We start from the raw sequence: 24,150 nt of genomic DNA, 5'->3' as shown, positions 1-24,150 counted from the left end.
GCATGCGGGTGCCGGGGCTGAGAAGGGGCCGGCAGGAGGCCCACCACAACACCCGGAGCCCGGGTGTTGGGGGGGTGGGGGTGGGGCCAGGGACCAATGAGCGCTCAGCGCCTCCTCCAAGAAACCCTTCCCAGCTGAGCAGAAGTTCCCACCACCAGGCGAGCAAGGAGGCCAAGGACTCTTAATTCCACGCTCTGAGGGTCCCACCCAGGAGGCCCCGGTGTGGGACCAGCTCAGGCTCCCCGACCCCATGTCCCCGAACTCGATGTCTGAGCAGCACGAGTCTTAAACTGTCCTCCTTTATTTGTTTACGTTTGCGATATGAAACAGAAGCTCAACACGAACACACGCGCACACTCACGCCCGCCTGGGGAGAGGGGCTGGGACAAGGGCACTTGGCAGCTGGGCTGCACCCAGACCCTCGGGAGGAGGAGTGGGACCCAGCCAGGTCTCCGCCCGGGCTCGGTGGGAGATGGAGGTCTCGGTGAGTGCGGCAGGGTCCTGGGGGCGATGTCCAGGGAAGGCCCCTGGGACCAGGAACCCAGCTCCCTCCCACAGAGCTGGCTGAGCCAGGTGGAGAGTCATCGAGCTCCCAGCCTGGGTCAAAGTGCAGGGTCCGGGGCAAGGGGGCTAGGCAAAGGCACGACCCCCAGTCGGGCCCCCCCCCCAGGGTGGACCTGAGCTGAAAGGCCGAGTGTGGGTGTGGGCATTTGCACCGCAGGATGGGGGCACAGCTGGACGGGAGAGTGGTGGCCACCTCGGGACCCTCCACAGCAGCCCCAGTGGGCCTGGGTGAAGGCCTCACCGCTGCCGCCCAGCCCTGCGTTCTTCCTGGCTCTCCGCGTGCCCACTCTGCTCCCTTCAGATACATATATATATATATATATATATATATAATATATAATATAGGTCTCTCTCTCGCGCGCTCTCTCCTCTCTCTAGCCCACTCTATCTTTACTCTAGGAGACAGAACTCTAATCTCTTTCCTCAGTGCAATCAGGGGTGGGGGCTGTCTCCCGGGCGCCGGCCTCCTGGACTCCAGCCAGGACGTGGGTGGGGCAGGGTGGGTTATGGGCGACAGGGCCTCTGCGGCACCTGCCCAGCCCTCACCCGGACAGGGTCCACGCGGAGCACGGAGCGTGTGGCCACCACCGGACCAAGCAGTCACCTTGGAAAGTGAGAGGGAGACAGTGTCAAGTGCTGAAACCAGTGCCGGCCCCACCCACCCGCATCCAGCCCTCTCCCCCTGTCCATTGCCTGCCTCCGGCCCCACCCACTTCCGTCCCCATTGCCCACACTCACTGGGAGCCCGGGGCCGCTGGGCCTCCCGGGGCAGAGCCGTTGGGCATCGGGAGTGGCTGGAGGGCCAGGGCACTGTGGGGAGAGGATGAGCGAGCGGTCAGCGCCCCCACGGAACACCGCCTGCTCCTGCCGCCGCACCATGCTTACCTCTGGCTTTGGGGAAGCCCCGAGGACTCTGGGCTCTTCTCCCCCTCTGGGGTCTGGGGGGGCTGGTAGGCCCCAGGGGCTGGGACAGAGGTAGCAGGGTCTCTGGTTGCACTGCAAGGGGACCACGGGGTTACCGTCACAGACGCCCTCACATCCCAGGTCCCCTGAGAGCCGCCCAGGGGCCAGAAAGGCTGCAGGTCAGCGCACACCCTCTGCCCTCTCTGACCCGACCGAGCCCTCCCACCCCAGGGCTGAGCAGGAGCTCTGCGCTCCAGGGCCCTGGTGGGGACGGCCGGTGATCAGCCCCCCGACTCCCCCAGAGGCTCGCTTTCTAGGCACCTGTCCAAGGAGCTGGGGGCGGAGCGTGTCCCTCTGAGGCCAGCCTGGAGGTCCCCGACGCTGAGCAGGGCCTGGCAGGGGGCTGTGCAGAGACCGGCCCTCAGTGAGACTCAGGAAGCCGAGCACCAGCGCCCTCCTCAGGGCGGGTGGACAGGCCGGGCACCGGGGCTGAGGGAGGGGTGGGCAGGGAAGGGTGAGCAGGGCGGGTACCGGGGCTGAGGCGAGGCGGCTCACCCGTGGGCTCCGCTGCTTTGCTGCCGTCTGTGGCTTCCTGAGGTGCAGAGGTGGGGGCAGGATCCTGAAACCTAGGAGGCAAGAGAGGAGCCCAAGGGGTGGCTGGGCTGGGCGCTGGGGGCCCAGGCCCCTGGCCCTGCTCTGGGCCTCACCTGAGCTGCAGGGTGCTGGGGGCTGCAGGGCCAACCGGGCTCGGGGCCGGGAGGTCCGGACGCTCCCCGCGGGGCTCCTTGTCCCTGCAGTCCTGGGGGCTGGCCGGGCCGTCCGTAGGCACTGGGTCAAAGGCAGCTGTCCAGCTGGGGCCTGGGGGCAGGAAGGTGTAAGCACAGAGGCAGACAGCAGGGCCCCGCCCACGCCCAGGCCTCGTGCTAACGCACCCGGGGGCTGGCGGCCAGCACTGGGGTAGCAGGGGGGCCCGGGCCTGCCGCGGGCCCGGCTGTCCTCGTCCTCGTCCTCGTCGTCGTCCTCTTCCTCGCTGTCCGTGCTGCCCCGGCTCCTGCTCCACGGAGCACCTGCCATCAGCGCTGCGCGGAGGGGCCGGGCCGCCCCCAGCACCGCCTCAAGCGCAGCCCCCAGCACAGCGGGGCAACCAAGGGGCGGGGCAGGGGGAGGGGCGCTGGGTAGTGGGAGGACGCCCAGGGAGAGGGCGCCCCCTGCGGGGCCCTGGCGGAAACAGGCCCCTCACCACCTACCCCCAGGGAAGGCTGACCCCAAACGCTTTCTCCATCTGCAGCCTCGCTGGACTTCTGCCACTGCAGCCTCCTGGGCCCCAAACCTAACGGCCGAGTGCCGACAGACACGAGACTCGACACCGTGTCCACCGGGGAACCGCGAAGGAAACCCAGAGGCTCGTTAAGACGCTGCCCCACGGTCCGCACAGTGCTCACGAGCCAGACGCTCGCAGAAAGCGTGCAGGGAGCTTCCTGACCCTGGATACCTGGGATGGTCTCCAGAGCCCATAAGCAACACTCAACAGCGAGCCCCGAGGCCCCAAGACCAGCGCGTGATGCAGGGGCTCTCTCTCCCCACTTGGAGAGGAGGGAGCAAAACCGTCTCTGACTGCAGCAAGCACAGCTTGTGTGCAGGAGACCAACGAACCCTCTCAAACTGTCAGAGCAAGCAGTTCGGCGAGGATCAGTGTACCAGTGTACTCGTATTTTTATACGCTTATAACCGCTTCAAAATATCTCTGAGGAAAACATTTCTCTCAGAATTGCATCAAAAATGTTTAAGAATAAATTTAAATGTATTGCTTAAGAATAAATTTAACAAAAGCACCATAAAAGTTAATACTCTGAAAACTACAAAACACTGTCAGAAGTAACTAAGACCTAAACAAACGTAAAGACAGCCCAACTGCATGGACTGAAAGACAAAATATTGTTAAAATGGCAACACTCTCTAACTGGCCTATAGATTCAAGGCGATCCCTCTCAAAAACTGGCTTTCTCTACTGAAATTAACACCCGGAATTTCTAGGAACTGAACCCGGAATGATCAACACAATTTTAAACAGAACAAATTGGATGCTCACATTTTCAATTTCAGTACTGAATTTCAGAATTCAGTACAATGCAATCAAGGGCCGGGGGGTGGGGGGTGGGGGGGGTGGGCACTGGCATAGAGATGTACAGACCAATGGGCCAGGAAAGACAGGCCAAAAATAAATGCTTGCACAAACAGCCAAAACACTTCTGACAAAGGTGCACAGACCATCCTGCAGGAGTCTCTTCAACTTGTGAGCTGGGACACGGGCATTTCCACGCCTAAGAATGAAGCTGGACCCCTCAGCTTACACACCTAAAAAACTAGCTCACAACAGGTCAAAAACCTAAACGTTAAGAACTGATATTACCAAGAAAACCACAGGGATGAATCACGACCTTGGATTCAGCAATGACACGTGTTAAGTGCAAAGCAACTTGGCAGTCACACAGGGCACAACCACACCTACCCAAGGGACGGGGCTCACTCATGGGATAAGAGGTAAAAACTCAAAAGGGCAAGGGTCAGAAGAGCGTCACCCTCGGAGGGCAGCGGGCAGCCAGCAGGGGCTGGGGAGTGCTGCACTCTCCCCTCTGGGTGCCACAGAGGGAGGCCCATGTGGCCGCCACTCATGACCTGTCTCGTCGTCTCAGTGCCGGTCACACGTCACAGGGCTCAGCCCTGAGCTGGTGTTCACGCCGGCAAGTCCGTGCTGCCCAAGAGCAGTCAGTCAGTGCTCCTGTGCCAGCCACTGCCCGCACAAAGGGCTGGACACGGCTCACAGGCCCGCAGCTGGACTGTGAGCAAGGACAATCGCCACGTCCTGCTTCACTGGCGTGACACCCCACTGCCCCTTTGGCAAGAACACGTGCGAGAGAGCTGCCGCAGGGGAGAGCGGAGTAGAGGGCGGGGTGGGCAGACCACAGCCCCACTGGACCAAGCCGTGCCCGAAGGACCACCTCTGATGCCCCAACTGGGCCAAGCTGTGCCTGAAGGACCTGCCTCCTGATGGCCCCACTGACACCTGGACCAAGCGGTTACTCCTTTTGAACCTGAACTCATCTGAATTGGGTTTCTATCACTCAACACTGAAAACTGCCCACATCACACACGCACTCCATTCTCCTTGTTTTGCCCACAGGTCCTGCAGCCCGGCTGCGCTGGGGAACCTGCAGGAGGGGAGGGGAAGGGAGCAGGGGACTCACCGCACGCCCGGGGCCTGGCCCAGGCGGCCCGCCCTGGCCAGCTGGCCGCCCTGCCAGGCACCGTCCTCCCCATCAGACTCCCCAGAGCCCTGGCCCTCCTCCTCGTCCTCCTCGTCGTCGTCAAACTGCTGGATGCGGTCCTTGTAGCAGATCTCCAGCAGGTTGGCATTGGGCTGTGGGGGCAGGGCAGGAGGGTGAGGTGGGCCACCTGCCCGCAGCGAACCCCCACCCCCAGCAGTGGTCGGGGCAGCTCACGTTGTCGTCGTCTGCACTCAGGGAGAAGGTGATGCTGGCCGTCTTATCGAAAGGCGCACTGTTGGGGAGGCACAGAGACAGTGAGGGACCCTCTCTCCTGGACCCGGTTTCAGCAGACACACCTCCTTCTAGGGCTGTCTGTGGACTGCAGCCATTCCCGCGGCATCCCGTCAGCAGGGTGTCTGCAGGGCGAGGCGCCCTGCCCGTGTGCCCGCAGTCACACGAGGCCCCACACAGAGACCTAAGGCTCCTGCACCTTGCTTCCTCTTCATGAAACAAAGGACACAGAACCTCACCGGGCAGGCTAGGCTTTCAGGCTTTGACATCATAACCTGAGTGAGACATCCATTTCAAGGCATACAGGCCCCCGAGGCAGGGCCCAGGTGGGGGCCAGGAGCCCAGGGATCACGGGCAGTTCTGTGCCCACCACCACCTCGCACCCCCAGCCTTTCTGCGTCCACACGTGCCCACCAGTCTCTGCTCGGCTCTCTCTCCTCCAGAAAGCGGCACAGAAGCGCCACTCCTGGATGAAGGAATCAAATCCACACACTTCTAGTCCTGACCCACACCGTGGGAAGAGCCCTGCCCACGTACGCTCCGACCCGCACACTGCAAGTTTCCAACAGCCGCTGCTGGCCCTGCTTGCCTCTCTCCCAGGGCGGGAGAGCACCATGTCTGCACTGAGGTCTGACCCCTCCTGTGCCGGGGCTGCTTCCAGCCTGTCGCCTGCTGTCTCCGACCCAGGAAGCACGTTCACAACCCCCGCAGGCTGACTTGGCTCACAACCCCTACTGAGGCAGGTACCCCAGCGCCCTCAGGGGAGGGAGCAGCTGCGGGTGCGGCTGGAGGCCCGGTGAGCAGCGCCTTCAGCCCTGAGTTTACAAACGTATTTTCTGTTCCAGGAGACTTCATGGCTTTAGCTTTTTTTTTTTTTCCCAACATTTAAAGCTTTCACCTCATTGGCGTTTATTTTGACGAAAGAGGTGACAGTTTTGTCCTAGAAGCGCAGCCGGCTGTGCCCAGGCCACGCTCTGAGCCCCCTGGCCAGGGTCTCCTCCGGGGCCTCCCAGCACACACGGGCCAGGCAGAGCGGCAGCTAGCACAGGTAGCACTTCTGCTCCCGGGGGTCTCTGTCTGCCTCGAGGCACAACAGACAGCAGCTGGTGCCGTCTCCCTGGCTGCAGACGGGCTCCTGAGCCCAGAGTGGTCTTGACAGGTAACTGCACAACACTCGACAGGGGCCCAACACGCTGCCCACAACACAGGTGGGGCCACAACTGGGAAACCCTGCCTGGCACACCCTGCGGAGTCGGCCACTTTCCCCCCAGGGATCCCAGGCGTATCTGCTCTGGGACACTGGCCGCGCTGGTCACTGCACACGGCCCCAGGGCCCAGCGCGAGGCTGGAGGCAGCCGCCCCGCTCCCCACCAGTCTCCTCTCGGGATCTCAGGTGCCTGCCCTTCCCTTCACTGTCCACCCACGGCCATCACAAGGGTGCTCGTAAAACCAACAGAACACCACAACTTTCAACTGTCTCTCGGTTAAAAGAACCAACGGCCATGGCAGAAAATTCGGACAATCAAGAAAAAAGTTCCAGGGCAGTATCAGAGCAATCGATATTGACGTGCGGTACAACATATGCAGAGAATCAGAACCGGTCACTGAAAAGCACCCTCCCCGGTCGGCCGAGGCCTCTGAAGGGGAGGGGAGACAGACGAGTTCTGAGTCTGCGAGGGTGCGCAGCCAGCCTCGTGTCCCAGGACGCCCGCACCGCTCCTGCCCGGGGGTGGAGGGTGAGAGGCCAGCAGCCGGCAGGCTGAGCCCGACCTGGGCCAGGTGGGCACGGGGACGCCAGACACGCACCATGTGCGTGCGTGCTGACTCGCCGCCTCGTGACCCTCCGCGCCTCCGCCTGGCACACTCACTTCACACTCTCCTCCTGCTCCCCGAACTCCTCGTCGTTGAAGCCGAAGTGGTCGATGAAGGCCGAGGTCATGCGCTGCATCTGGAAGTCCATGAAAGCCTGCGGGGGGCGGCAGTCAGGGCAGGCCTGCACACAGCCTCCCTCCCCTGCCCTCCCTGCCCGCACCTGCTGCAGCACCGCCTCCTCGGGAAAGCTGAACTCCTTGAGCCTGTCGTCCTCGTCGTCGCTGGAGGAGTGCAGGTGGTGCGTGTTCACCTAGGCAGCGGCGGGACGGGGTCAGGGCCTTCGGGGCCCGGGGAGGTCTGGGGCAGGAGGAGCTGCGGGGCGGGGGCGGGGGCGGGGGCGGGGCCGGGCCTGGAGGAGAGCCGGCGCTCCACACTCACCAGGTCTACCGTGTTCTTCTTGTTGGTCTCCGCCAGGGGGCCCGACACGAAAGCCTCCCAGCACTCCCGCTGCTCCTGCGGCAGCTCTGCCGGAAGGGGCGGTGTGACGTAAGGACGGAAGCCCCGCCCGCGCCGCCCGCCCCCATGCGCGCCCCGCCCTCACCCTTCAGGAGCTGTTGCAGCTGCTCCGCATTGGGCCCCTTCTCCGAGTTCTGCACCAGGGCATTGGCCACGCTCGTCAAGTGGCCCATGTAGCCTTTCCGCGGGCCCCCTGCAGACCTGGAGAGAGGGAAGCCAGGGCTGAACTCGGGCTGCCCCGCCCCCTGGAGCAGGCCCCGCCCCCTCCCGCGCCCAGGAGCCCCCTGCTCACTGCACTCGGTCGTTCTCCTCCCAGGAGGTCAGGATGCGCTCCACCAGGCGGCACCGCTGCAGCAGCTGCGGGGGTGGGGCGGCGTGCACTGGGTGTGAGCATAGCACTGCTGCCCTGCTCACCTGTTCTGGGCCCACTCAGCCTGCACAGCAAGCCCCAGAGCCACCCTGCCTGCCTGGGCTCCAGCTTTGCCCTGAGGCCAGGGCCACACCCAGGAAGGCACCTCCAGGAGCGCAGGGGCCATCACCCCAGGAGAACCCTTCCTGGTCCCCCCCCCCCCGCCCCCCCCCCCCGATACCCACTGCCCCCGAGGTCACCACTCCACCAGTCCCCACCCTCGCACAAAACTGTCGGTTTCCCAAGACTCTGGACCTCCAGAAGAGACCAAGACTCTCCCCCTGAGCAGAGCTCCCCAGAGACCAAAGGGGATGGGGATCCCGGAGCCCAGCTCACATGTTTCACGACAGGGTTCTCGGGGGGCGTGTCTGAGCTGCTGTCGGTAGGGGGCCCGGAGCTCAGCATCGTGCTCACACACACCTCCACTTGGGCATGCAAGAAGTTGTTGAACACGTAGTGGAAGAAGAGGTCCTGGGGGTGAGGGCACAGGCTGGCTCTGAGCAGCTCCCCCAGCGTCGCCCCACCCCCGCCCCTACACCCTAGCCCTTCGCCCCCAGTACCAGCATGGTGTTGGGCACATCCAGGGCCAGGAGCTCCTGGGTCAGGGCGGCATCGTTGGCGCTCAGGGCGCTGGCCAGCAGCTTGACCACGTGCAACCGCGTGTTGCCCAGGGGTGGGGCCAGGCTGCCCCATGTTGTGCGCAGCGGCTCCAGCTGCAGGTGGAGGGCTGGGCTTGGTTCCTGCCCCAGCTCTGCCCTGACCCCAAGGCTGCACCCCCCGCTTCCCACGAGCACCCTGCCCACCTCAGGCGGCTCCAGCAGGAGCTGGTGGAAGCAGCTAAGACGTGGGCGCAGGGCGTGCAGGGCCCCTGCACTGGACACGGCACTGTCCAGGGTTGCCTGGGCCAGGAGCTCCAGCTGTCCATCCACACTACTGAAGAAGTTGTTCACAGTCATGGACTCGGACCTGCAGCAGGCATGGCAGGGGGCAGTGTGAGCCACGCAGGCGGCCTGTGCACACGTGTACGCGTGCACATGCACACACACCGGGGGGGGGGGGGGGAGCCCAGGCGCTCACCTGGGCCTCCTGGGCTCCAGCAGTGTCAGCAGCACCTGGATCCCACTCACGAGGACGGACGGGCTCCGCTCCCCCTCCAGCATGTTGCTCAGGAGCTGATCAATGGTCTCCTGCCTGGGGCAGGCGCGGGGGCGTCAAGGAGGAGGGCCCGGGACAGCTCCCCACCCTGCCTAGGCGGCCCCGCAACCCACTTCTCCAGGGTGGCCAGCAGCTGGTCAGGCTCCGGGCTGTCCTGCACTTGGATCATCTGCTCCCGGCTCAGGCGGATGATGTCACACAGGGACTGGGACGCGTTGGAATGTTGCTGGGGAGGGAGAGAGAGCTGAGGACCCCGGTCTGCCCTGGCGTCAGGAAGCTCCACGCACTGGAGGGGGGCACCTGCCCTCGAGGACAGAGGGCCGCACAGACCGGGGGAAACACGTGGGAGGGAGAGAACATAGGCACTGGGAAGGAGAGACTGCCGAGAGAAAGGGAAACCAAAGAAGACTTCCTGGAAAAGGAGACTCTGACACAAACCCCACACATGCCATCTACAGCTAGTGGCCAAGGGGTGCAGCGACCCAAGCATGCACGAACTCAGGACCGGACAGGCCACCGAGGTCCGTCCATACAGTGAAACACTGCTCAGCCTTAGAAAAGGATGAGGCACTGAACACAGCTGGGATGAACACAGCAACCTGCTGCTAAGGCCAGGGGCCAGTCACAGGCAAACCCAAGCCACGCGTTGCGCCTACAGGAAACCACCAGGAGCAGCAAAGCAGGATGGCAAGCAGACACGTGTCTGCAGGGGCCCAGCCCCCATGTGGGGAACAGGGAGCGGCAGCTGATGGGCCTGGGTCTCCTCTGTGGAGCGAGGAAGAGTGCTCTAAAACCAGCGCCACGAAGGCGGCACCACCCTGTGTGTACACTGAACACACTTCTGTGTTTTCACTGGGTGAGCCTCACAGTGTGGGATAAGGTGCTGCGAGATGAACTGAGAGAAGCACCAGCAGAGCCCTGAGTCCAACCCAGCAGGCGGCTGCCAGAGCCCAGCACGCAGACCCCCAGAGCCCCCCCCCCCGGCCACTGCCGCACCTCAGAGCCCTGCACCGAGCCCTGCCACCTAGCTGCCAGCAGACACCCCTTGTCTCTCTGCCACGAAGGCAGGGTGGTCCTCACTGCCCCAGGCCTGGCCCTGGCTGAGTGCCTGGGGTGATGACCCATGCGTGTGGACTTCTGCTCTGCCAGCCAGTGGGCCAGGAGGACAGACGTGGGGCCCCTGGGATCATCTCTGAAGGACCACCAGGGCTGACCCAGGCACAGGAGATGGGAAGAGCCGCCAGGCCTCAGAGGGGACGAGGGCCCTGGGAACGGCGGCAGTGAGGACCGGGTCAGAGGGCCGTCTTTAGAGCTCTGAGCACTCCTGGGAGGAGGAGCTGGTTCCTGGGGAGCCGTCCAGCAGCGTAACCCTCGCCTGTTCTCAGCAGGAGCCCCCCAACCCCCCACAGCTCCGAAGGCTCCCTTCTCTCACTGCTCATTTATGGGAGCACGGGGCCAAAGCTCGAGGGCAGCAGCACTCACATTGTCGTCCTTCGACGGGTGGATCTGCTCGATGAGCCTCTGAATGATCTTCTCCTCATTGAGCCACTGCGGAGGGACGAGAGGATAGGGCTCCGCGCCTGGCCCCGCCCCGCCTGGCCCCGCCCCCGCCCTGCCTGGCCACGCCACGCACGCACGTTGACCACGTCCTGCCTCAGCTGCGGCCGCTCCACGCAGGTGAGGAGGCGCAGCAGCAGGTCCATGATGGCCGAGGTGCCGATGTGCTGCAGCAGCAGGTCCACGAAGTCGTCCTTCTTCCGCAGGAAGGACACGAGCTGAGGACGCGGGCCGCGGGTGAGCGCAGGACCCCTGGGCCCACCAGCCCACGCTCGCCCGCCCTGCCCGCGGCCCCGGCACCTGGTCAGTCTTGCGGTTGATGAGGACGCCCATGACCTTGCTGAAGAAACTGGCCAGCAGCGGGTTGAGGCTGCCGCTGCTCTGCAAAAAGCCATAGAGGCGATGCAGCAGGGACTCGTCCGCGCCCAGCGCGTCGTTGATTTGGGGCACGTCCGACGTCAGGATCTCGCAGGCCACGCTGGGGTACCTGTCAACCCAGCAGAGTTGTGGAGGGGGCGGCAGGGACCCGGCTGCCCCATTCCCCAGTCCCGGTCCATGCAAGCTCCCCTGCTGCCAAGACAGCACTGGGCCCCCTAAGCCTGGCCCCAACCCCTACTAACACTGTCCCCCGACCCCAACCCTCCAGGCTGACCCCTCAGCCCCGAGGACCTTTCACCAGATGGGAGGGCTGCCTGCCTAGGTGCCACCCAGGCCCCGAGGACCCCAGTCTGCTCAGCTCTGCCTCGTGAGCTGTCAGGCCCTGGCAAGTGAGTTCCTCGGGGCGGGATGGAAAGCACAAGGCCAGGCGGGCACAGGAGTCAGAACTGAGGCGTGGGACAGGCTCAAGCTGGTGGACAGGGGACGGAGCCAGGTGAGCAAAGCAGAGGAGGGGGCAGACACATGAGGGGGCAGTGACGGATGGGTGGGCACTGGGGCCCCCTGAGGCTGGCACCTCTGCACTGAGCCCCGCTTCACACGGGGCGAACTGAGCAGGAGTCACCCACTGCCCATCTGGCTCGAGGCCTCCAGGGACAGAGGCAGGACCTGTGAGGCCCGGTGTGAGCTTCAATGTGAGGGGCTGGGCATCGGGTGGCCCGGGGAACCAGGAGGCCTGTGTGGGGTGGGCAGGGCAGGGCTGGAGAAGGGCAGCAGAGACCAGGGCAGACAGGTGCTCTGCACAGCGCCTGCCCGCCCCCCCCCCCTCCCTGGCACCCCCTCTGGTGGGAGGGACACAGCCACACCCTCTGGGCCGGGCACCATCCTGGCACTGGGGACAGGACAAGGGGCTGAGGGACAGTCCTCACTCACGCTCCTGCGCTCCAAGACAGGAACAGAAATCCAACTGAATAACCACCAGGAGATAAAGCAGGGGTGGGGCGGGGCAGTGAGACACATGTACCCACCCCCCCGCCCGTGCCCCTCACTGCTGGGGGAGGGTCCTCGGGGGAGGTATGGCAAGTCCCACAGAAACGGGGCCAAGCCAACAAGGTCCACGGCAAGTCGGGGGCTCACTTGTAGCGCAGCCGCTCCTCGCCACTGGCCGGCGGCTCCTGGGTGACCCAGGCCACCATGGCCTGCAGGTGCAGCGGCCGCAGCAGGAAGTCCAGCAGCTTGCGGTTGACGACCTTGCACTCCTGCAGCACGTCCTCCTCGTCCAGCAGCTCGGGCAGACTCAGATCCTCCCGCTCCAGCAGCGTGTCAAGGTGCGAGCTCGTGTGCAGGTCAAACTTCCAAAACATGGCGCCCTGCAGGCAGCTCCGTCACACGGGGGCCCTCGCTCGCCCCTCCACCTCCCAGCCTGCCAGGCCACTCCACGGGCGGCTTCCTGCCCACTGCCCAGCGCCGGGGAAGGCCGCACACGGGACCCGGGGCGAGGCCCCAGCGCACTGCACAGAGCTGCCCCGGGCCTGTCCACGTCCCCTCATCTGGGCTGCACCCGGCTGATCCTGGAACCTCTGGCCCCAGGCTCGCTTCAACCTGTATCTGCTCAAGAAATTAAGTGTCCCATGATGCCTGAAATCTCCAGGCTGTGTGCAGGGCCAGGGAGAGGGAGGTCTGCAGTGTCTCTCGGCTGTGTGCGCATGCACACACACACGCCCCAACCCCTGTACCCAGTACCAGGACAGGACAAGGAAAAGTTGGAGGGGAGGGCGCAGTGGCCCCCAGAAGACCCCCTGACGGGTCCCAACGGCACCAGACAGATAAGCACCTCTGCAGGACGATGGTGGCTGTGGCCCGCCCACCCGGCACTGGCCTCAGGAGCATCGCAGGTGGAGCACACGCTAAGTGCCTGGAGGATCCAAGCCCCCCGATGAGCAGACTTGGCTGCCCCTCTGGGGATTCCTACCGCCCCTAGCCTCGACCCCTGGGCGCACACCTGCCCTGAGCTGGCCGCCAGCTCGCAGGCCACTCTGTCCAACCGTCCCCCCAGGCACCAGGGCTGTGCCTGCAGCCCTGATGAGGGCTCTAGTCACCCCATGGAACGGCAGACAACCACACCCAGGTCAGCTGGGCCCCCGAGCACCACGCTGGCACTGCCCAGCGCTCACGTGTCACCTGCCTCCTGAAGACCACCTGAGGCCAAGGCTGCTGCAGACAGACCCGGAGGACAGCAAGGCCCTGCCGGTATCATCACAGCGGTGGAGAGCTCGCCACAGGACGGGCAGCAGCGGGGAGAAGGATGCTAGACTCGCCCACCAGACGGGCAGCAGCCCAGGGCAGAGCCGAGCGGCAGAGGGCAGGCGCCTGCCTTCTGACCATCAGCTCCCTCAGGAGGCTGCCAACACCGGGCTCTCCTGTCCAGCCTCCACAGGAGCCTCACGCATCTCTCCCCGGCCCCCAGGACATACTCTCAGCGACAGGGAAAACGTGACCCCAGATGTGCAATGATCCTGTGGGACTCGGCTGGTTCCTAAGCCCTGGCCGCCTGCAGGTAGAGTGGAGGGGCGATGACCTCACGAGACAGCGCAGACACGGGCCCCAGAGAGGGGAGGGGGGGGGCACCTGAGAGCCCCCAGGCCTGCACCCCACCCCTCAGGACGCTTTTCTGAAACACAGACTTACACACCTAGCACGTGGTACCCCAAAAGGCCCCAGGATGGCCCCCCCCGCCCCCACCCAGTCCTGCCTAAGTCTGCACCCCAGGCTCTCACACCCGCCTCCCCCTGACCAGCGACTTGTGCGGGCCGAGCCCAGGCCACGGCCCCTGGACCGCCCTGACCCCCAGTGAGGCCTGGCTCCTCACACATCGCCCCAAGACTGCCACGTCGGGGGGTGTCTCCGTCCCAGCCAGAAGCCCCCGAGCAGTGCCCTGTGGGCCGTCACCGCCCCAGCCCTAGGCCTCGGGTGTGAGGATGGCGGCGCCACGTGCACAACACGCGGACACACGTGGCCGGCAAACCACGTGAGCTGCACAGCTGTCACCTCAACTGAGTCCCACAACCTGCGCCACTGTACAGGGAGGCACCTGAGGTGCACCAGGGTCTGAGGGCTGCAGAACCGTGGAGCGGTGCCCGAGCCCCAGGAGGTCCCTTCTCAGAGTGCAGGGGAGCCCAGCCACCCCAACGAAAGCTAACAGAGCCAGCGAGTGCCCTCTCCCGGCCCACGGGGCTCCAGTCAGGCACCAGTTCAGCTCAGGCACCAGTTCAGCGGCGGTGTCTCTGAGGCCGGGGAGGGGCTGGGTGCAGAGCTGCAGCCTTGCAGACCTGTAGAGCAGGCACCCCGCACGCCCCCTGCGGGCTGTGTACAGACCACAGACCCGTCCTGTCTGGTGGCTGTGACCACCTTGGACAACACCGCGTGGGGGACACCAGCTCGGAAACCAGGACTGAAGGGTGGGACCCTGCTCCTGAGGCAAGAGGCTGACGGACCTGTCAGGGCAGCAGTAGAGGGGACTGCTCCCGCCTGGATGCCCCCAGCCACACCCACGGGCCTCCATAAACCAGCCCAGGTGGCGTGGGGTGGGGGACCACCAGGGCTGGCAGGCTGGGAAGCGGAGCAGGAGAGTGGGCTGCTCCACGTGCTGAACACGGGGCCCTGTATCGGAGTGGGGACACTGCTCCCAAAGGCAGGCGGGCCACGCCCTGAACCTGCAAGTAGACGAGGGCCATCCCCACTTCTGCATGGGCCCCAGGCCTGCCATCCTCACTTGGAGAGAGAGCGGGCCTGGTACGGTCTCCTGAGCTGGGTGCTCGTGGGGCCAGAACCACTGCCCGGGGCAGCCGCTCTTCGGGCCCAAGGGACAAGGCACACCCACCAGTGAGAACACCACCTCTTTCTAATCACAGATTTTGGGGAGGACAAAAGACCAGAGAGGTCAAAAGGTCATCCCGGTGGCACAAAGCCAGCCACCAAAGACCACATGTGGAACGTGTGTGTGTGCGCGCGCCGCGTGTGCGCGCACGCGCTCAGTCACTCAGTCATGTCTGACTCTACTGCGACCCCATGGACTGTGGCCCGCCAGGCTCCTCTGTCCATGGGATTCTCCAGGCAGGAACACTGCAGTGGGCTGCCATTCCCTTCTCCAGGGGATCCTCCCAATCCAGGGACTGAACCCATGTCTCCTGCCCTGGCAGGCAGATTCTTCACTGTCTGAGCCACCAGGGAAGGGCTCACACATCGCATACTTCCATTTAAACGAAACATCCAGAAAAGGCAAATCTGTAGACACAGAATTGGGACTAGTGTTTTTCAGGAGCTGAGGGACAAGACAAGGATGGAGGAAGACAACTGCTAGCAAGTATGGGGTTTCCTTTTGGGAAAGGGGTGTTCTTTTTTTAAAAAAGTTCTAAAATCAATTGCACACAATTTTATTTGATACTATAACTCACTTTAAAAAATCTACGGTGCTGACTGTTGGTTGCACAACTCTGAATAGACTAGATATTGAATTGTGTAGTTTAAATGGATGTCATATATGGCATTACGTAAATTACACCTCCCCCCCCCAAAAAAAAAAACCTATCATCAAAAACAAACAAAACCAGGACTTCCCTGGTGGTACAGTGGAGAGGAATCTACCTGCCAATGCAGGAGAACGGGTTCGATCCTCGGTCAGGGAACTAGATCCCACGCTGCAGAGCTGCTGCGCCTGCCCTCCTGCGCCATGAGTCCTAAACTACCGGCGCCTGCTCACCTGGAGCCTGTGTTCCTCAACAAGGGGCCGCTGCCAGCAGCCAGCCCGTCACCACTAAGAGAGGAGCCCGGCTTGCTGCAGCTGAAGGCCCACGCGGCAACAGACAGTGCAACCAATAAATACACAACTTGTTACAAAACAAACAGAGTGAAGCTGCCTGAGGCTGCCGAGAGAGGGCCAGGCCTTGGCCTGCTCTGCACCAAGAAGCCCGGAGCTGACACACCGCCAGGGCCCGGCCGGGCCGGGCCGGGCCGGGCGGGGGCGAGAAGGCGCAACCGCGGGCCCACGCCCAGGCGCCCCCAGCCTCACTACCCGCGGGGTCCCCGAGCTAAGCAGGCCCCCTCAGCCAGGGGACGGGCCTGCAGAGAACCTGTGCAGCCGCACAGCACCGTGTCCCTCGTCAAGACGACCAGGGATAGCACCGCTCTTGCTCCCGTCTGACAGCCAAGGCGCAGGGGGCCTGCGGCTCGCCAACTGTGCCCAAAGCACCTGCACAGATGCCACAGGCTACGTCCTCCCCACCAACCCTGCCACCTGCCCTGGACCACAGGTAGGACTTCCCTCCCAAAGCTGACTTGGGCTGGGGGGCGAGTGGAGTATGGACTCCAGGGACTTCAGAAACCAGGCGGTCCCTTAAACTCTCAGAACCTCAGGTCCTCCTCCGAAAGGCAGGGGAGGCTGCAAGGATCAGATGCAGCTGAGGGGTGGGCAGTACCCTTCCCTCCCAAAGTCAGTTCTCAAGCTCTACGTGGGACAAGATGCAGGTGCAGGAGGCGCGGAATAAAGAAAACACCCCAAAGAGAAACACACTCTCCCCCGCTGCACTCTCTCAGTGCACCTAGCCTCAGGTCCTGACGGTCAACTTCCTGGAAGCCCTGGACGTGGGCAGCAGAGGGGTTTCCTCCTCACTCCCTAATGGTGACACGGCGTGCCACGCTTGTCTCCTCGTCTATGAAACAGGGCCCAGCCGTCAGGAAGGGGCACGTTCTGAGAACAGCGGGGTCAGGCCTGTGGTCCTAACAGGGCAGGTCTCCTTCAGCAGGAGTCCCCGGGGCCAGGCTGAAGGCTGGACACTTCTGAGCAGGAGGGAAGGAGCAGCCACTACCCAGGGAGACACGGCTAAAAACAGGAGCCCTGAGGAAGATGGCCCGTTCGCCTGGGTGGCTGAGCTCACTCCAATACTCTGGTCGGTGCCCCACACCCCGCCAACCCCGTGCTTTGCAACTTTTAGCAAACTTCAAGAAAACGGAAGTGAATACCACTGGCTTTTAGCGACCGTTTGAAAACCGTGACTCTGGCTGCAAACGGAAGAGGGGGAAACTGTAAATGAGAAAGGAAGCCATTAAGAACGAAAACTACCTCTCTCTGCGCCAGCTCCGCACCATCGCCCCAGGTTTCCGGCTTCGCTGCGTGCTTCTCAGGCCTCGGACACCAGCGGCCCCTCTCAGGAGCCGGCAGCCCCCACCCGGCGTGGGCTCAGTGAGGGCCCAGCTGCAGCCCCCACTGAGCACCCCAACGGCCACCGCGGTCCATCCACACAAGGCCCTGCCTGCCTGGGAGCCCGGGGCTGGTCCTTTACCTGCCGCCCCTTTCTCACCCGCCCTAGCCCCACGCACCCGGAAGTGGAGATCCAGCCTGAAGAGGCCGCTGGGAGGGCCCTGGGGTGGCCCCCTGAGATGCCCTGTGGCTCAGGAGGAATTCCAGCCCTGGGAGAGGCTATCCTGGGCCCGCCGCTGCCCTCAGCCACCACAGGCCACAGGCCCCTAACAAGGTCCAGGCCAGGCGTGGAGACCCCGCTGCTGGCTAGCCAGCCCCCAGCCTTCACAGGGCCCACCAGTCAGAGGACAGTGAGACCATCGCCCTCTAACTCCCCGCAACCCATCAGCTCTCAGCCAAATGTGAAATGGGGGTGGGGGGCTTCCAATTCCAGGAACGGGATCATGGTAACATCAAGACCCACCAGAGATTCGGCAAGGTAAGCCACGGGACACCCACATGGAAGTAGGGGCCACAGAGGCCAAGAGAAGGAGAGGGACCTGGCCAAGGCCTCATGCGACCATGGGCTGGGACTTTCCCGGGGACTCGGGAAAGCTGGGGGGTGGTGGCAGCTGTTACGGGACCCAGACCACGCTCACCGGGGTAAGGTGGCAGCTCTGCTTCTACCCAGGGCGTGGAACAATCAGAAACATAAGAGAATGGGATAGCAGCTGAGGATGCGGAGGGGCCCCAAAGCTCGCCATCAGAGGTACCTCCTGGATCAGTCAGGGGTTCAAAGGGGAAAAGAGCAGCGAAGAGATTCTGAAATGGCCCGTGGGGAACAGGGGGCTGGACTGAGTGTTACTGGGAGATTCAAAGTCAGGAAGGCCTGCACTCCCATCCTGCCTCGCCAGGCTCTGTGGCCTCAGAGCAGGCATCCGACTCCACTGAGCCCCGGTCTCTCCAGAGACACCTCACTCTGCCCCCGGGAAAATCCACAAAACCGGTGTTCTCGGGACGCCTTGATTCAGCCTGGAAGACAAGTGTGTCCCCACCCCGGGCCCGTACCTGCTCAGGGACCCTGCAGGAGCTGGGGAGGCGGGGAAGGCAGGCACCTCCACCAAGGCATCCAGGCCTCTCTCACCTCATCTCTTGCGGCAACCCGCATGGCGCTCAACACTCCCGCCACACCTGACTGCTCGTCTGCGCCCTCGCTCTGCCCTGGCTCGGCTGCTCCCTCTGCCTTCCCTCCAGCTCTTCGAGCCTGACTAGCTAGGTCCTCCTGGGTCCTTCAGGCTTCAGCACAGACACCACTTCCTCCAGGAAGCCTCCCCTGACTGCGTGAGAGGCCTGCTCCACACTTCCACGGCTTCCGTGGTCACACTGTGACAGCCTCGGAGCGCTCGGTGACAGGACCTGCCTGTTCAGGCACCCGTATCGGGCAGCAGGACGCCAATTTCCAAGGACCGAGCCTAAGGCAAGGCCCCTTGGCTAGAGCTACTTCTGCAATTAAAGTCCCTAAGGGGCCGTGGGTCCTGGAAGAAAACACTGGGTAGGTGGGTGGAGGAAGGCGACGGCGCCCGCCCCAGTGCTCCTGCCTGGCAAATCCCAGGGACGGGGGAGCCTGGGGGGCTGCAGCCATGGGGTCGCTAGGAGTCGGACACGACTGAGCGACTTCACTTTCACTTTTCACTTTCATGCATTGCAGAAGGAAATGGCAACCCACTCCAGTCTTCTTGCCTGGAGAATCCCAGGGACGGAGGAGCCTGGTGGGCTGCCGTCTATGGGGTCGCACAGAGTCGGACACGACTGAAGCGACTTAGCAGCAGCAGGCGAGTGGAGACCAGCAGATTCTCCCCTCCTGGAGAGAAACAGTAGGTAGCCCCGCAACACTAACTACCAAAAACACAAAAGGAAACTGAAGTACACAACTCAGCATACGCCGCTCAGGGTAGCAAAAGAGCAGGTAAGCCACACTGTACCGAACACCCGAGCAGGAAAGCCTGGCTTGCCCACCGCTCTCGGGCACACTGAACCTGGCTGTTCTCTGCCCTGGAGGAGGCCCCACAGCATCCCGGCTCTCACCCGCCGCCTGCCAGTAGCATCCTGAGCTGTAACAACTAAACCATCTCCACTGCCCTTAGTGAAGGTCCCCTGGGGGATACCATCGCCCGCCACCCTCCCCAACCCCGGTTGAGAACCCAGGCAACAGACAATCCCAAACTGAGTTATAACCTAAAAGCTGCTGACCCTGGAGCGCTTCCTGTGCTGCAGGCTTCTACAAACGGCAGACGGAATCCCCAGAACCGCCAGAGAAAACCCTCTCTACACCCCACCCCACGGAAGTTTCTCTGCAACTCTGAAGCCCGCCCCGCACCTGACAACACATCTTCCTTCCAGAAACATCCTGCCTTTCAGGCTGGTGTGACCGGTAAGTAGCGTCTGTGTCCTGAGCACGGATGTCCCAGTGTGTATATCACTGAACAGGACAGACCCTAGCCGCCACGTTCAAGGGCCCGGCACGCAGCCCCACCAAGGCATTCCGCCCCTCTCCCCCGCAGCCTGTGGGGCTGGGTTCCCACCTTCACGCTTCTGCATGTGCTGTTCCTTCCACCCGGAAGGCCCTTCTTCCCACTTTCCATCTGTCAACTCCTACTCATCCTTCCTCGACAGAAAAAGCCACCCCGGAGCCAGTCTCCCCGCTCGCTGCGCAGTGGCCCCCACACCGCCCTGAGGTACCCCTTCGCCACACCAGCAAGTGTGACTGTCCCCCCGGCCTCTGTTCCCTCCGCGCCGGCACCAGGCCCCCGCCGGGCCTCAGCGGGCCTCACCTCACAGAGGGGCCGCGCCCGGGGCAGGGTGACGGGGAAGCCCCGCTCCTGAGTCTCCTGAGCCCCAGGGCGCCAGTCCGAGGCCCGGGATCTCCCAGGCAGGCCTCGGAAGGAGGGGCTGAGGCAGGGAGAGGAAGGCCAAGGGTGGCCGGGGAAGGGGCGCCGAGAGGGCCAGGGTGGGAGGAGCAGAGAGAAGGGGGAGCCCCGGGGGGTCGGAGGGGGAGACTAAGAAACCAGAGGGGAAGCCCGCAGAATCAAAGGAGGCGAGGGTGGGAGTCAGGAGCGGCGGGGGTGGGTGGGAAAGACACTGAGGCAGGGGTATGGACTGAAAGGGGAAGGAAGTGGGGCTGCAGGGGGGGAGCCTAGGGCATCTGGGGGCTGAGGAAGAGACCAAGAGACTTGAGGGGCTGAGGGGGGAGACTAGGAAACTTGGGGGAGCTGAGAGGGAGAGGTTAGGAGACTTGAGGGGCCTGAGGGGGGAGACTAGGAAACTTGGGGGGCCTGAGAGGGAGACGTTAGGAGACTTGAGGGGCCTGAGGGGGAAGAGTTGGGGGTCTGAGGAGGAGAGACTAAGAGACTCGGGGGGCTAAGGGGAAAGACTAAGAGACTTGGGGAGTGAGAGGGAGAGACTAGGAGACTTGGGGGGCTGAAGGGGAGACTTGGAGAACTCAGGGGGAGAGACCAACAAGCTTGGGGGTCTGAAGGGGAAAGACTAGGAGACTTGAGAGGCTGAGAGGGAAAGACTAACAGGCTCGGGGGCGCTGAGGGCGAAAGACTAAGAGACTTGGGGTCTGAGAATGAGAGACTAGGAAACTTTTGAGAGGCTGAGGGGGAGAGACTTGGGGGGCTGAGGGGAGAGACACCTGGAGTCTTAGTGGGCCGAGGGGAGACGGCGTAGCCTGAGGGGAGAGACTAGGAGACTCGAGAGGCTGAGGAGGAGAAACTCAGAGGGGCTCAGGGGAAGAGACTAACAGGCTTGGGGAGCTGAGGGGGAAAGACTAGGAGACTTGGGGTCGGGGAGAGAGACTAGGAGACTTGGGGGGCTGAAGGAGACACACCTGGAGTCTTGGTGGGCCTGAGAGGAGAGACGAGCAGATGAGAGGCTGAGGAGGAGAAACTAAGAGAATCGGGGGGCTGAGGGGGAGACACCAGGGCTGGGGAGCCCTCATGGACGAGGGGAAGTGTCCGAAGGGTGAGGAGACTCGAGGGTACCTGGGCGGTGTTCTCGGGGGCGGGGAGGGTCCCGGGCCGCCCGCTTACCTGCGCGGGGGGGCGGCGGCTCCTCGCACTCCGGGCTCATCGGGGCGCCCCCCCCGCCCCGCCACCGGCGGCTCCGGCCCCGATCAGGGACCCGGTATGTGGGGGCGGGGGGCAGCGGCGGGGCTCGCGCTGGCGCCGGGGCTCGCGCACGCGTCTCGGGCCTAGGGGGGCCCTCGTGCGACGAGTTCCAGTTTCGGGGCTCAGCGCCGGACGGGCGGGGGTCCGGGGCCCGCGGGCGAGGTGGCTGAGGGAGGTTGGTGGGGTCGCGAGGCCCGCGTAGGCCCTCCGCTGGGAAGTCGCCCCGGTTTACCCGGCCCGGCGCCCCGCGGAAAAGCAAGGGCCGGTCAGGAAAGGCGTCCTACTCCGCGGTCCCAACAGGCCGCAGTGCTGAGCAACGGCTGACGGAAGCCGAGCCCCACTTCCTCCACCGCCCCCTTCCCCAAAGCGGCGAGGTCCCGGGCCCTTGCAGTCGGCTTCAGGGCCTCCGCCGCCCGGCTCCGTCCGCCACTATCCCACAATCCCCCTGGTACGGGGGCACGCAGGAGGCCCCGCCCTCCCGCCGGCGACTCGGTGCGCAGGTGTGTGGGGGCCGCGCGCCCGGGCCCTGCAGTGCGCGTGCGCGCCGGGCCAGCTGCGGCGGGCCACGCCCAGCCACAGCAACGCCGCCCCAAAAGCGCTCGCGCCGGTTTGTGCCAACGGTCTCTTCCAAAGTAAACCCCGGCCACCCGACGCGCAGGCCCCGCTGCACATTCTGGCAGTGTTTCTCTGCGACTCCGTTCCTAAGTCCTCCCTGCTCCAGGATTTCTCTATCCCCTTGCCCCCTGTGGACATCCATTTGCTAGTCTGTCTCCTCCAATCACATTATTGCTTTGGCTCCAGGGTCATTTCCTGAGGAATCCAGCTAGGGTTTTGTCTCCAACCCCGGCCAGGAGGTTTTGTCCCGCCTCGATCTTTCTCGACGCCTGCCTTCTTTGAGCTTCAGGCTGACTTCAGTCCCACTTCTAGGCCTTCGCCCAGCCCGTGTCTTTTCTGTTGCAGCTGCTGCACAATTATCCTCTAACATTAAGTCTAGGTTCTAAGTCTAGGTTCTCCTAGATTGCAGATCCATAGTCTTTAAGGTCCCATCTAGCTCGGAGCCTCAGTTTCCTCAGTTTTCATAGTCCTTGCTTTCCGTGATACAGGCCAGAATCGGCGCTGTAAGTGCTTGTAAGGACTCGGCTTTAAAAAAATTTAAAAAAGCACGCATTTACCTTTCCTGTTTCAGGGACATTTTTGTTCAATCCTATTCTAGTTTGTCCTCTATTTCAAGGATGTCAATCATGCGTTTGTGCTTCACGTTAGCTTCTATTTGCTTTAATCCTTGTCATTTCTACCTACATTTGCTGATTACCACATGTCAGTAAAGTCATTTTCCAGCCAAGTCTCTTCTGGTCCTTGCTATTTCCAGTGTCTGTGTTGCATGCGATGTCCTTAGCTACTGCTGATTGAAAGGCAACCACAGCCGGTCATGTTCACAGCTTAGAGCTGCAGGTGTGAAGGTTGGTGAGGCTGCTTCTATTCCCCTTTGTCTCATACTGTGGGCACCAGTGGACATCCCAGGGTACTATCCCAGAGGAAAAAGCAGAGGCGCCTCAGTTGTTGTTCGGTCGCAAGTTGTCTGACGACTCGACCAAGCCCAACTGTGTTAGCACAATTTCAAACCTCAGGTTCCCTCACATCTGCCACCATCCATTGGCCAAAGCAAGTCACACGGTCAAACCCAAAGTCATGGGGCTAGCACCTACACCTCAGCCACCACCGTGTGGGAAAGTGTACTTCTTTCTTGGAGGTGGCATGAGAGGGAGCTGCTGCTGCTGCTAAGTCACTTCAGTTATGTCCGACTCTGTGCGACCCCATAGACAGCAGCACGTCAGCAGCAGATACCTGTTAAACCCTCTAATTGCCACAGTCCTCAAGTTGTTTCCTTATGTTTGTTAATCTTACCTTCTCATCTTTGAGGTCTTGTTATAAAATGGACCCAGGTTCCTACTGTTATACAGCTTAAAGCAATTGTGAGACATTTCCTTCTGTTCCTTGAGTGATTTTCTACATCAGGTTCTTTTGTCATAGCTTCCCCCCCAACCCCCGCCCCGAAATGTGATTGAAGTTGCCACGCTGTTTTAACATATAAACTTGGGAACTGAGGGGTAGGAGGTTGGCCATATTCAATCACCAAATGGAACCTGAGAAGCTGACAGTCAGTCTCCTCCAAGAACCTGGGAAACTGCAGAGGTTTAGGACAGAAGTCTGGGTCTTCACCTTGTCCGAATTCACAGGCAGATGATGCTGTGATCTGTATTAGAATTGGAAGGAGCTTCTTACAAGTTTCCACAAGGAGAAACTTCTGCTTCTTACAGTCTCTTCCCTTTCGTCTCCACCCTTCCCAGGGGCTGAGGAATGATTTACCAGATGGGATGGGCATCTACACTCAACCCTCCAGCTCTCTCTCCTCTTGGAGCCATCCTGTCCAGTGTTCTGGCCTGCTGCCTGCACCTAAGGGAAAGGAGTGCACTTGTCCAGTACTGCCTGTGACCAGTCGGACAACCATGACTAATGTTGGGATGAAGGGGCAGCAAGACCAATGCTGATTTCTCACATCTGCTCCAAAAATGATACAAGTGACATCTGATTTCCAATTCTCGGATCCTGTAGCTACCTTTTGATTTATTCTGAATCTGGGTAGTGAAAAATATAATCAACCTCTCTCACACAACTAAATTCCACAGGAGAGGAATTAGTCTGGTATTAAATGGGGCTAGGAAACCAGAATACAGGGAGTGACACAGCTTCGGATGTGGCCCAGGTGTAAATTTCGGCTATGAACTTGGCCACAAGATCAACCACCCTGGGCTCCACTTCCTCGTCTGAAATAAACCATCAGTCAAGACTCCGTTGTAATGGAAAGCTCCTTTGGTTAAACGGAAAGGAATTTATAAA

At 62.4% G+C, this 24,150-nt stretch overlaps 1 protein-coding gene and 1 long non-coding RNA gene across 4 annotated transcripts; one reads left to right on the top strand and one right to left on the bottom strand.

Annotated features, from left to right (window-relative positions):
* Positions 281-21,700, bottom strand: PPP6R1 (protein phosphatase 6 regulatory subunit 1). 3 transcript variants are annotated; one of them, XM_018063082.1, is made up of 24 exons: positions 21,175-21,700; positions 11,986-12,218; positions 10,774-10,960; positions 10,554-10,691; positions 10,399-10,464; positions 9,030-9,142; positions 8,839-8,952; positions 8,565-8,727; positions 8,322-8,474; positions 8,098-8,232; positions 7,645-7,709; positions 7,438-7,553; positions 7,275-7,360; positions 7,057-7,146; positions 6,893-6,990; positions 4,968-5,025; positions 4,713-4,885; positions 2,400-2,518; positions 2,175-2,325; positions 2,023-2,093; positions 1,789-1,870; positions 1,450-1,560; positions 1,303-1,374; positions 281-1,168 (listed from the first exon to the last, which is right to left on the bottom strand). In XM_018063082.1, exons 2-24 carry the CDS (start codon positions 12,210-12,212, stop codon positions 1,165-1,167), a joined length of 2,592 nt encoding a protein of 863 aa, XP_017918571.1. In that variant the 5' UTR covers positions 12,213-12,218; positions 21,175-21,700; the 3' UTR covers positions 281-1,164. The 3 variants fall into 3 exon arrangements, with proteins under 3 accessions (XP_017918571.1, XP_017918569.1, XP_017918570.1); XM_018063080.1 differs by lacking the exon at positions 21,175-21,700 and adding an exon at positions 18,228-18,410; XM_018063081.1 differs by lacking the exons at positions 281-1,168; positions 21,175-21,700 and adding an exon at positions 18,228-18,410 and having other exon boundaries at positions 1,299-1,374.
* On the top strand, positions 18,855-24,100 carry LOC108638049. Its single transcript, XR_001919570.1, has 2 exons — positions 18,855-19,514; positions 23,601-24,100. It is a non-coding gene; the product is annotated as an uncharacterized LOC108638049 (long non-coding RNA).

This window comes from Capra hircus, chromosome 18, assembly GCF_001704415.2.
Source record: "Capra hircus breed San Clemente chromosome 18, ASM170441v1, whole genome shotgun sequence".
In the NCBI taxonomy this organism is placed as follows: Eukaryota; Metazoa; Chordata; class Mammalia; order Artiodactyla; family Bovidae; genus Capra; species Capra hircus.
This window is presented reverse-complemented; position numbering and strand designations above follow the sequence as displayed.